This window comes from Panthera tigris, chromosome C2 (genome assembly GCF_018350195.1).
Source record: "Panthera tigris isolate Pti1 chromosome C2, P.tigris_Pti1_mat1.1, whole genome shotgun sequence".
Taxonomy (NCBI): Eukaryota; Metazoa; Chordata; class Mammalia; order Carnivora; family Felidae; genus Panthera; species Panthera tigris.
Genome location: NC_056668.1, coordinates 55202132 through 55214629, shown reverse-complemented (window position 1 = coordinate 55214629; position 12498 = coordinate 55202132). Strand labels below are relative to the sequence as shown.

The window sequence follows — 12498 nt, the reverse complement described above, 5'->3', positions numbered from 1 at the left end:
AGACTTGAATAGTCTTTTATCCTCCAATAAACCTACAAATTAATTTGGTTAAAAACACTAAGGTTTGGAAAGGCCTTATTTATTCATTATGAATATAATCCCATAAATATTTATGAGAATTCTACAACACAGTAATCATTAACTATTTAAAATGTACTACTAATTCTAGGTATCGCATGATACTGCCTACATTCCTAGAATTGTTTATTTGGTTTTTATGTTTAACTGTTTATGAAAAAAACACAAGTTCATACTAAGTCTAAATTTTAAAAATTCTAGCAATAGCAAAATATAGAATAACATATAAGGTTCTCCACTAGAGCATAAATGGGTCACTAATATTATACTAATTAGCCTTTTAAAAAAACTTACCAGTGCATCTGGAGGATTTTTACCATGTTATGTTATCTGTAGTGGTGGCATGGAATAACACAGTGCTGTTGTAATATAATTCATCTACCCATTTTTCTAAGATGGATATTCTGATTTTTTAAAACGTTTTTCTCTTACAAACAATAATGCAACAAACTTCATTGGACAGGCATTTAATACATATGTGAGCTTATCTGTAGAAAGAGGCTCCTGGGAATACAATTGCTGGGTTAAAGGGAATTTTTAAGGCATGCTTTCAAAGAAAGATTGTTCTCTACCTCCCATTGATAATAGTCCTTTTCAGGTGGTTAATGTAACCAGAATTGTGAAGAATGAGGCCAACAAGCCATCTTAGTTCCCAGATGGGTCTCAGTTTCCTTCTTTGCTATATCACAACACAGAGGTATTAATTTCTGCTTTGTTATCAAATGAATGGTTATATACATGAATTCTGTTATTAAAGACTTCTTTTCTTCTAGTAAAGAAAAAGTCCTAGTTCTAGATTCTTTCACATTTTAAGGTAATTTGAGGGCACACACTATGTTTTCTATCAAGATAGCTCACAATTATCATTTCAGGTTATTCAGTCTAGTACATTCTAATCACTCACCCTTTGCAGTCACTGTATTTGGTGACAAACAAATGAACTTTAGTTGCTACCCAGAGGCCAGACTTATATATATCATCCGTGTTCAATATTAAAAACTATTAGTGAACTTAGACAAGAAAAAAAAGAAAGCTAAGAATCAACCATAATCCTATTATCAAGAGACAATCACTGTGAAAACCTTGGTTCATATACTTCGAATTATTTTTCTCTGTATAGAAATGATTATGGACAGAGACATAAGATTCAGTTATACTGAATATACTGTTATCTCCTTTCACCCCAACAATTTATAGTGTGCTTCTTTTCCTATAAATAAAATATGCTTTCATTTCTTTTAGCGGCCTTATATTCCACTGAATGAATTTTCTATAATTTATTTAAACAATCCCTTATCATTAGACATGTAAGTTGCTTGTGATTTTTAGGTATATAAGCAGTATTGTGATGAATATCTGTAGCTAAAACTATATATCCAACCTTAATTTTTTATTTCAGGTAAAAATTCTTTTTTTAAAGTTTATTTTTGAGAGACAGAGAGGGTGAGTGGGGGAGGGTCAGATAGAGAGGGAGAGAGAGAATGTCAAGCAGGCTCCATGCTGTCAGCATGGAGCCCAATGTGGGGCTCAAACTCTCAAACCATGAGATCATGACCTGAGTCAAAACTAAGAGTCAGACACTCAACCAACTGAGCCACCCAGGCACCCCTCAGGTAAAAATTCTTGATTTGTGAGGTCAAAAGATATACACATCTGAAAGGATTTTGATATCTTGATGGCCCAGGTTTTAATTTTTTTAATGTTTATTTTATTACTTATTTTTTGAAAGAGAGACAGAGTGTGAGTGGGAGAGGAGCAGAGAGAAGGAGACACCGAATCTGAAGCAGGCTCCAGGCTCTGAGCTGTCAGCACAGAGCCCAACAAGGGGCCCAAACTCATGAACCCTGAGATCATGACCTGAGCTGAAGTCAGACATTCAACCAACTAAGCCACCCAGATGCCCCGTTGATGGCCCAGGTTTTAAAACACAATATTAAGGGGTGCCTGGGTGGCTCAATCAGTTAAGCATCTGAGCTGGGCTCAGGTCATGATCTTGCTGTTGGTGGGTTTGAGCCCCCTGTCGGACTCTGTGCTGGCAGCTCAGAGCCTGGAGCCTGCTTCGGATTCTATGTCTCCCTCTCTCTTTGCCCCTCCCCTGCTTTTGCTCTGTGTCTCTCTCTCAAAAATAAACATTAAAACAAAATTTTTAAGGGGCATCTGCGTGGCTCATTCAGTTAACCAGCAGACTTGGGCTCAGGTCATGATTTCACGGTTTGTCGGTTCAAGCCCCACATCGGGCTCTGTGCTGACAGCTCAGAGCCTGAAGCCTGCTTCAGATTCTCTGTCTCCCTCTCTCTCTGCCCCTCCCCTGCAGGGCTCTCACTCTCTCTCTCTATCTCTCTCTCTCTCTCTCTCTCTCTTTCTCTCTCTCAAAAAGAAATAAACATTAAAAAAATTAAAAAAATTTTTTAAACACAGTATTAAGAAGACCCTTCTCAGGCTGGTCTGGCCTGTGATCCTATTAGTTAATTGGCCCTGACTTTATGTTTATGGCTCTTTTGGTTCAGCCACACTACATCAACCCCCATCCTGATAGCTACTATCTTCCCACACACTGTCTCATGTAGTCTCCTCCTTCGTGGTTTGTGGAGGAAGTTGTCCCTTTGTCTTTTCTCTGGAGCCTGTGACATGGGTACTTCATGAGAAGGCACCTGCTCTTATCTCTGCCCTAAGCATAGAGAACATCACAACACTTTTCTTTCCTTACCATGAACTGTTTCCACAAAATGTTGCTTTAAGTTTTCTAATTTTAGGACTTATCTGCTATACTTACCCAATAATATACCCTGCTCCAATCGTTCTGAAGCACTTATGATGCTCAGTAGATACCATACTTACATTTCATGTCCTTATGTCTCTGTATATTTGCTCCTTTGCCTGAAATGCCTTTCTCCTCAGCTGTTTGACAGATTCATAGTCATCCTTCAAGACTACCTTTTCTTTGAAGCATTTGCTCTATGCTGCCTGTCCCCCACCAAGTGACATCTTTTACACCCCCCTACGTTTCAACAAATATTGAGATGACCATCTATGTGTAAAAATCTCTTCCTACTTGACTGTGAACTTCCCAAAGGACAGAAAGAACGCCATATTCATCCTGGTCTTCATGCCTCAATTTCCTCATTTTACCTATTTTTGTGGGGATTAAGTGAGTTAAGACATGTAAGGAGATTTGTAGAAGAGTGTTCCTCGCCAGTAAGATGCCCCATAAATGTTAGCTATTGCATCGTTTTCAAAAATTTTTAGTGTAGTTGACACACAAGGTTACATTAGTTTCAGATGTACGTTTCTATTCATTATACGGTCACCACAAATGTATCTACCTTCTGTCCCCACACAACACTATTGCAATACCATTGACCGTATTATCTATGTTGTACCTTTTATTCCCATGACTTAGTCAACTCGTAACTGGAAACTATCGTTATTCTTATTCTCATCTCCCTACTAGTGAGACTCCTGTTATTATTTCTGTAACCTATTCAGCACAAAGTAGGTTCTCACTGAACACGTGTCAACTGACTAAATAAAAGACAAGTGGAATAAAGACAGACAATGTAATGACTAGGGCCAACAGAAAAGTTCTGATCAAATATGAGGTCTAGGCACACTCACAATCTAGGAAAGACAAGTTGAAGATCATAGTACATTTGTCTCTAGTGCTGTTGAGAAAAGACCTACCTCCCAGCAGCTATGAGATAGATCCTTGTGAAAAGAAGAGTAACACATTAGGCCGCTGTAATCTTGGTGAAAGTACTCATGAACAACATCCTAATTCTCTCTGCCCTGAACCTACATTTACCAAAAAACCTACAGATTATTATATTTTTTCTAAGAACTTGATACAAGGAAGTTGGTGCTAACAGCTAGGTATCTAATTAAATTTATGGGGTGTACACCACTATAAACATAAAATTTTATTTTCTTGTTTAAAAATCAGTCTTTGGGGAGTTTGGTTAGTGTCAGCGAATTCTCTGGGAAAGGAATTTAAACAATACCACTAGTTGAGGTAAGCTGTATGAGCCAGCTACAACCCTAGGAAATATATGCCTGCATAAAACTGGGATGTTAATGACTTAAGAGTCAGGATGAATAGAAATAATCTCCTCACAGAACACACAATAACTTTCAGAAGTATGAAGTGGGATATGCCTTCATTCCTCAACTTTTGCCTTGAAGACCCATCAATATCTTTACTTTTACTTATTAAAAATGCACACTGTCCTACTATGAGAAGAGAAAAATAAGGGTTTTCTTTATGCTGAAAACATGGTTCTACCTTCATAAATCAAGAATGGCCTCATGAAATAGTTGTTTTGTCTGGTTATTGTTAGCAAAAGAATGGGCAAAGTATAACTATTTATAATTATTGTTTTAGGCAAATATTTGTTATTATTTTTTTCAGCCTACTAGTTATATGCCACAATATAGCACAGTTTACCTAAGAACACATATCACAGCTAGTTTATTTTAGAGTTGACCTGAAAGTTGCATTGTTTTAAATGAAGCATTTGATAGATGTATTAACAATTTACCTTTGGCTAAATTGGGTGACTTGTAGTCTTATGTTAGAAATAGTCCAGGGGGTCCTGAGTGGCTGAGTTGGGTAAGTGGCTGACTCTTGATTTCAGCTCAGGTCATGATCTCACAGTTTGAGATCAAGCCATGCATCGGGCTCTGTGCTGACAGCATGGAGCCTACTTGGGATTCTCTCTCTCCCTCTCTTTCTGCTCCTCCCCTGCTCATATGTGTGTGCTCTCTCTCTCAAAATAAATAAATAAACTTAAAAAAAAAAAAGAAATCATCCAGTCTAATTTTTCCAGAAAAGAAATACAGATGGCCAGCAGACACATGAAAAGATGCTCAACATCACTCATCATCAGGGAAATACAAATCAAAACCATAATGAGATACCACCTCACACCTGTCAGAGTGGCTAAAATGAACAACACAGGAAACAACAGATGTTGGTGAGGATACAGAGACAGGGGATCCCTCTTACACTGTTGGTAGGAATGCAAGCTGGTGCAGCCACTCTGGAAAACAGTATGGAGGTTCCTCAAAAAGTTAAAAATAGAACTACCCTATGACCCAGCAATTGCACTACTAGGTATTTAGAGGTATTTACCCAAAGGACACAAAAATACTAATTGGAAGGGACACATGCACCCCAATGTTTATAGCAGCATCAATAGCCAAATTATGGAAAGAGCCCAAATGTCCATCAACTGATGAATGGATATAAAGATTTGGTGTGTGTGTGTGTGTGTGTGTACTCAGCCATCAAAAAAAGAATGAAATCTTGCCATTTGCAGTGATGTGGATGTAGCTAGACAGTATTATGCTAAACGAAATAAGTCAGAGAAAGACAAATACCATATTATTTCATGTATATGTGCAATTTAAGAAATAAACAGATGAAGATGGGGCAGGGGGAAGAGGGAGGCAAGCCATAAAAGACTCTTAACTACAGAGAACAAACTGGGGGTTGCTGGAGGGGAGATGGGTGGGGGGATGGGCAAAATGGGTGATGAGTATAAAGCAGAGCACTTGTGATGAGCACTGGGTGTTGTATGTAAGTGATGACTCACTAAATTCTATACCTGAGATTAATATTACAGTGTATGTTAACTAACTTGAATTTAAGTAAAAACTTTAAAGAACATTTACTTTAGAAAATTTGTAATTAAAAAAAGAAGAAGAAGAAGAAATTGTCCAGTCTAGAATTATTGCATCAAATCCTATGACATACACTTTGGAACCTTGATCATTCAATCATGCACATGCTGAAAGGATGCAAAACTGATTTTGGAAGGAAATTTTGACCCTACCTATAGGTTGTCCCTGGATCTACCTCTGAATGAAAGCAGAATGGGCTTTGATGGCTTTCTATTCTGGGAACATGTCCCAGTTATGTTCCCAAAATGTTTTAAGAGAATATCAAAGTGGTTTCCCTCTCAGCTGACAATCTGCCCTAAAATGGCAACAGAATACTGAACTTCAGGTTATAGTCAGAAAATAAAAATTTAAACACTGTCACTCTGTTTGTTCTCTTACATTTTGTACATTTTCTGTCTACGTTATCAGGGCAAAATAAATCTTGTTTTAAGAAAAAGAAACAGCTGTATAAAACTTGCTACTGAATTAATTAATTATAAGAATTTTATGGACTGGAAGATATTATTTAATATGTCATTCAGTATCTCAGGTAGAAGAAGCTGAGGATCTCCTCAAGGACTGTCACATTTTTGCTCTTCTAGTTCATGTGAAAATTGCTATTGGCCATCGTTTGATACACAATCTATCTTAAGAAAATCTCTTGGATAATATGATATACTTATTTTTTATGACTTAATCGTATCCCTTGCTCCTTGTTTTCCTTTGTCTTGATCTATTTGGTTACCCTTTATACTGTGCTATATACGTCTATTACCTCTCTTTCTAGGGGAGAGGCGAGAAAGCAAATAAATAAATAAAAAGAATAATAGATTTCTAGAACTTATCCTTGAGAGAACTAACAATTTACCTTCTCTTTAGTGTTTTTTTTCTTTCTAGTTCTCATAGCGTCTAGTATTTAGTATAGATTCAATAAATGGTTATGGTTTGGGTAAATAAAGTAGAGCACAGTGTAGAAAGGTATACTTCAAGGCAAAACCCTTAATCTTATTTTTATAATTACACTGATTCTAGCTATAAAATATCCTATCATTTGCACAAAATTGTATTTCAATTAGAAGTTTCCCTTTATTCTTTGTAATTAAAAGGAGCACTGAAAAAGTTCTATCAGTCCATTAATTGGGACAAGAAGATAATTTGTTTTCAACTACAAAGAAACAACCAAATCAATGTCATGTGCCTACATTTTACATAAAGGGTTTAAGGAAAGTCCTGGTAATTTTCATAAAATGTGTCAGGAACAGTAAGGCCAAAACACAGGCCAAATTCTGAAGGGTAGGGTATACTTAGCATAGTTTCTGGTTTTCCTATTGATTTTGGGGGTCTGCAATTCCCTATCCAGACTTCTGTTTTCCAAGATTTTTTTCCTTGTGTAATGTGATCTGAGTTTTAAACAGGAAGCTTTTCATTTAGAAGCTTTGTTATTTCATGACATTCTTGATAGCTTTAATAGTTTTTTTTTTTTATTTTAATTTTAAGTAATCTCTATACCCAATGTGGGGCTCAAACTTACAACCCTGAGATCAAGAGTCACATGCTATAATGACTGAGCCAGCCAGGCACCCCAGCTTTCATAATTTTTTGATTGTCAACAAATGCCCCCATTTTGAAAAACAAAAAAACATACACAGATGAGAAGGTATTGAGTAGCTACATGGTGGAGATTTTCAACTTGAATGGCAGATCCATATAGATGCGAATACACATGCACACGCACTTTCATACCTCCCTTTATCCATATTCAGTATATCTCCATATGCATGTGGATATCTATTCGGTACAGATAATGCTTCTTACAATGCTGGATTCACAAAGTGCTCAAAAATTCTTGCCCAACAAACGCAATCTTTACTATTATTATTCCATAATTATAGTTACTTTCACTTAAAAAGCTTTTATCAATTTAAAAAGAACTCCCACACAATTTGAATTTAGCTATTACACTGTTAAAAAGCCAAAGGCCTCAAGAAGGTATTAGTGAGGCAATGACAGCTAGGAAAACCATAATTTAAGTTTCTATATAGCATTCAACTGCCAAGGGTTAATAGTAGTAGCTTTAATTATAAGACCTCTGACTCCCTTAAAGCCAAGAGTACTTGGCAGCCACTGTATTTAGAATTCACACTTGCATGTACTCTGGAGGGAAGCCTAGCTAAAGCAAATGTATTGTCTTTCTGCTGACAGATATGACTCCTACAGAAGCCTTTATTTAAACAATTAACAACAGAAAAGCAATACATATAATGCCTTAATTGTTTCTCCTTCAGGGAGTCTGTAACTGAGACCAGTGCATACGTTTATAGTATATAAGATACGGCTTTTCATGACGGTTTCTCTTTCTTGGCTTGCAAACTCTGTCAGAGCAGTGACCTTCTCCTTTTTGCATCCCATGAATGTGTATATCTACTTTAGACACCCCAGAAAGTTCAAAGAAAAAGTTCTGATATAACAATCCCCATGGATTCTACCTATACAGCAACTTTCTTACCGTGATGATAGTTTGGTGTGGAACTAGATGCATTCTTGATGACTCTTTGTGACACGTTGTCAGTATCCACAAATCCCACCCCCCTCCCCCACCACTTACATCACAATCACCCCATCAATAAAAGGCATTAGAGTCATAGATAGAAGCACTGGAAGGGATTCTCAACTCTACTCCCAGGTTTTTGAGTAAATAAAATATTGTTTTTAATGCCAAATTTGAAATCTGTCAACCTTAAATACGTGTCTTTTGTGACCAGGCGGTTATTTGAAAAGTGGGTGGTGTATGTTGAGGAAGGACTATGATGGAGAGACAGACGACAGCAATACAGGGCATTGGAATGTCTGCTTTGAAGTGTAGAGAAAGAAAGAGTGTAGTCATTTATGAGCTGTGTGACTTCTTACATATCACTGAACCTCACTAAACCAATTGTAAAGTTGGAGGTCCGATCCCCATCTGTGTGACATCAAGGTCCCTCTTTCTAGTACATCATGGTTGCTCTTCAGCAACACTTACTGAATTTGTTAGAGAGCATACATGTGGAGTGAGGTGGGGGCAGATTTTAAGACCGTATAATTCCTCCAATACTGGGCTACTTGGCACTTTTATAATTAAACTCTAATTAGGATTGGTCAACTTGAAAAATCCTATTAAGATTGAAGTGTTGCCAAAATCCCTGCTGTTGATGAGTCTTTCTTTTCCTATATTTACTCCTTCATTTTATTTCTGTACTTACTGTTTTCTGTTGGAGAAGCACCTTGGTGAAATCCTCAGAAGATGCCCTGGTTGTTGGGAATTTTCATCCAACAAAATTTTAACTACTATGTTACTTTAATGTTTTAAGAAGGCCTGTTAATTTTTTATATCTTCTTTCTAGTTTGGGAACACTGAGAAAATTACATGAAATTTAAAATGCCCAGAAATGTGACCAGTAATGATGCTGATGATAATGACAATGATGATGATTATTTTGTTTTTTAACTTTACAAACCCTTGGGTTGAGGGTAATGATATTTATTATTAACTAGCAATTTGTGCACATTTATTTCTCAGAGTTATGATTAGTAAGTGACAATCTTTCCCGAATTGACTTTCCTTAAAATCACTGCAAACATTAACTAAATTAAATGATGAAACACATTGTCTTTGACCCATCTTTAATTTAAAGAACATCTCAGTTTAAAAGATGATTCATAATTTAGTCCTACCTAGTCTCTAAAGGAAAGGCTTACTGTCCTCAAAAAAGGAGATTGAGGCTCAAGGGAAAAGAAAACCGAATAAAAACAATGAAAATTCTTTTTTTGAAAAACAGCAATGTGTAACTAAATCGTGGCACACTCTTTACACTAAGGGTAGCCCACAAGAATTGTTTTTGCCATTTGATTCAGCTAATATTGATTTTATGAGCATGCAGAAACACAGTAGGAATTATGATACTGGCCCATTGATTGATGCAGCGAATATAAAGCATGTAGGTAGAAGAAAAGGAAAGATTTGCATTTTTTCTTTTCATACCTCCTTTTACTTAACCAGGAATAATTTCACTCTTTCACACTTATTTTCTTGTTTAACCTCGCCTGTCTAAATGTAAAACATATTGTCATCTGACTCTCTTCTTTCACATTGTTCTCCCCCTCTCCTTTTAAGATCTGAGTCTTTAACAGCAAACATTTGGTATTTTTATCTCTTCTGTGGAATTGCAGAAGCTCTCAACCAACAATGGAGGAACTCCTATGTTACCTCGAAAGGGAAAATCTAAACTTGGAAATGGTATGAAAGAAATTTTATCACATCTATTGTAAAATTAGAATTAAGTAATCCTGGAAATAGTTGAATGCCATATTCACTGCCTTTGACCTGCCCACACTTCCTGAGTTCCCCAATACCATCAGCTCATGGCCACTGTAAATAGTACTGCCATGTCTATTTTTTCCAGGGCATAGCAAAACTGCAACAATTGATTTTGTTCTTTGCTAATCTATGAACCTGGAAAAAAGTGAAGACAGGTGCGAAAATCGTATGTATCCTACGTAGGTATCATGCGATTAATCAGCTGTGTGATTAATCCAATTAATTGTTTTTAAAATTTGGCAAACCAAACATTGGAAAGCAAATTCACGGATTATATATAATATCTTTACCCTATAAGTGGCTCATACAAATTGATCTTAAAAGTATGATAAAGCACAATAATTAAGCAAAAGATGTAATTAGACAATGCACAAATTGTATGGTTATAGTTTAAAAACCCATGTGAAAGTGTTCAGCCTTATTATAATCAAAGTAAGTATTATCAATAGGCTAGCATATTACACTTTTTCAGTAAAGATTTTTTTTTTAGATGATACCAAACTGTTCAGGAGACACACGCTAGGATCAAAGTTACTTGGTAGCAGTCTTAGAAAAGTATTTTGGTAATAATGAGACTTAAAGTGTTCATAACCTCTTGCTCAGTAATTCCAACTCTAGAATTTCCAAGAAAATAACCTTTAATATAGAAAAAGCTATAGAGATTTTCAACTTTCTGTCATTTTAAATATAATACAACTGGATACAACACAGATGTCAAACAATAAAAAAACAACTAAGGAAGCTGTTATTAACCCAATGAATGTCATAGTCTACATTCATCTAAAATGATTAGGCAGAAGTTTTCATAAAAAGGGAAATCATTACATTCTAATGTTAGCAAAAAATCTAGACATACGATTTTATGTTCATTATTATTTCATGTAGGAAAAGCAAACCATATAGAATGTATAGAAATAAAAGTAGGAAGGGAATACAACATAATATCTTATGATTTTTAAGGTGATGGGAGCTGTGGAAATTTTTTTCTTTTTCATGTATATTTCATAGTTCTCCCACTTTATATGTGTGGTTTCTTTTACAACAAAAAGATTTTTATTAAAGAAATAAAAAGTATGTAAAACAATGAAAGAGGAATGAACTATCAACATGGAACAGACATCCAGCTAATCGATGGGGATTCAACCCTTGTAATCCATGCTGCAAGCAATCGAATTTTCACTGGCCTTTGCAGAATGGTCAGCTCTCTGATATTGACAATTGGATTAATGTCTGGGAAGGTAATAAAATCCCTAAACTCAAAGGAATTAGAATGTGGTTAGTACTAACCAGCTTTATAACTAAACTAAAGAGGAATACGCATGATCAACAAGTTTCTTTAAAAATAACAGATACTTTAAATGGCATAGTTATCAGTGAACACCAGTGAAAGCTACAACTAGCTTTATATTATAAAACCTCCCATTTTTTTCTTTTAAGAGAAAATAATCAACTTATATTCAGTAAAATATTTCAAAGTATTTTCTAATTATACTAAAGGCTATCTCACACTTTAAAAATAACATGTAAACTGATTTACTTCCCAAATGTTAGGTGTTTTTTGGATGGGGACATGGAAATTATTTAGTGAATTTATAGGCATAGGAATAGAACAAAAGAATTAAAAATACTGCTTACCTGGCATGCTTCTTTTCTCAGAGAAATCCTTATGTAACCATAAGGCAAATATATGGATTAAAAATGCTCCCACAAACTTTTTTTCCTCAGTAATGTTGCTCTGTCGCTTTAGAAGTAGTGTGCCAGTAAAACTTGTCTTTAACTGTACCTCAGTTTTCTCTCTCTTCTGTGTCTTGAAATCTTTCGTGTGTACTTTGTTCAGTTACAAACAGGAAATGTGGTGATGGAGGCTTCTAGAGTTTTGATCTGAAACCAGTACGCTCTTGAATTTTTGTGTTACGTGACAAGACCAATCTCACAAGCCTCTGCATTCTGGTATTTGGATTTCTATCAATACCTGAATCTAATTTAAAAATAATAGTGAAAGCAAAGCCTGGGGGTGGATCTCCCACTCTTTGGAGAGAATCCAGGGATCTCCTCATAAGTGAGTTCACATGGAAACAAAGTAAAACATCTGACAGTAGGGAGGAAACAGTGAGAAGCCCAGGTGTGCACAGCTGTTAGCTGTGTTTTCTTTGAGGCACCATGGAGGAAAAGGGATTGGTGCTTTTTGAACATTGCTATGTTGCAGGCGCCTTCTTTACCTGGTCGCACTGGGAGACCTGGTGCCTGCCTTCTATCCTGACAACCCTCACTGCAACCAGGGTGAGGTAAGTCCCTCTGTCCAATCTAGGGCCGCTTGGCAACAAGCTCCCGCTCTCAGTGCACAACCAGTAATCTGAAGTTCCTAAATGTTGGCGTGTATAAGTATGTTAAGTGGCACTACTTTAGCA

The 12498-nt window shown here is 36.2% G+C and overlaps 1 protein-coding gene across 3 annotated transcripts in view; it reads right to left on the bottom strand.

Annotated features, from left to right (window-relative positions):
• The window catches only part of LOC102965869 (T-cell receptor-associated transmembrane adapter 1), a 38494-nt gene extending 26484 nt beyond the window's left edge, over positions 1-12010 (bottom strand). Inside the window, exon 1 of one of the 3 annotated variants that reach the window (XM_042998934.1) lies at positions 11726-12010. Coding sequence is in view for 1 of the 3 variants with exons in the window: in XM_007098589.3 (XP_007098651.1) it covers positions 11726-11732 (7 nt within the window). In the remaining 2 variants the exon portion in view is untranslated. Of the gene's footprint in view, positions 1-8242; positions 8322-11725 lie in introns of those variants that run through there. The other 2 variants (XM_007098589.3, XM_042998935.1) reach the window with 2 other exon arrangements.
• Positions 12011-12498: the final 488 nt, after the last annotated feature.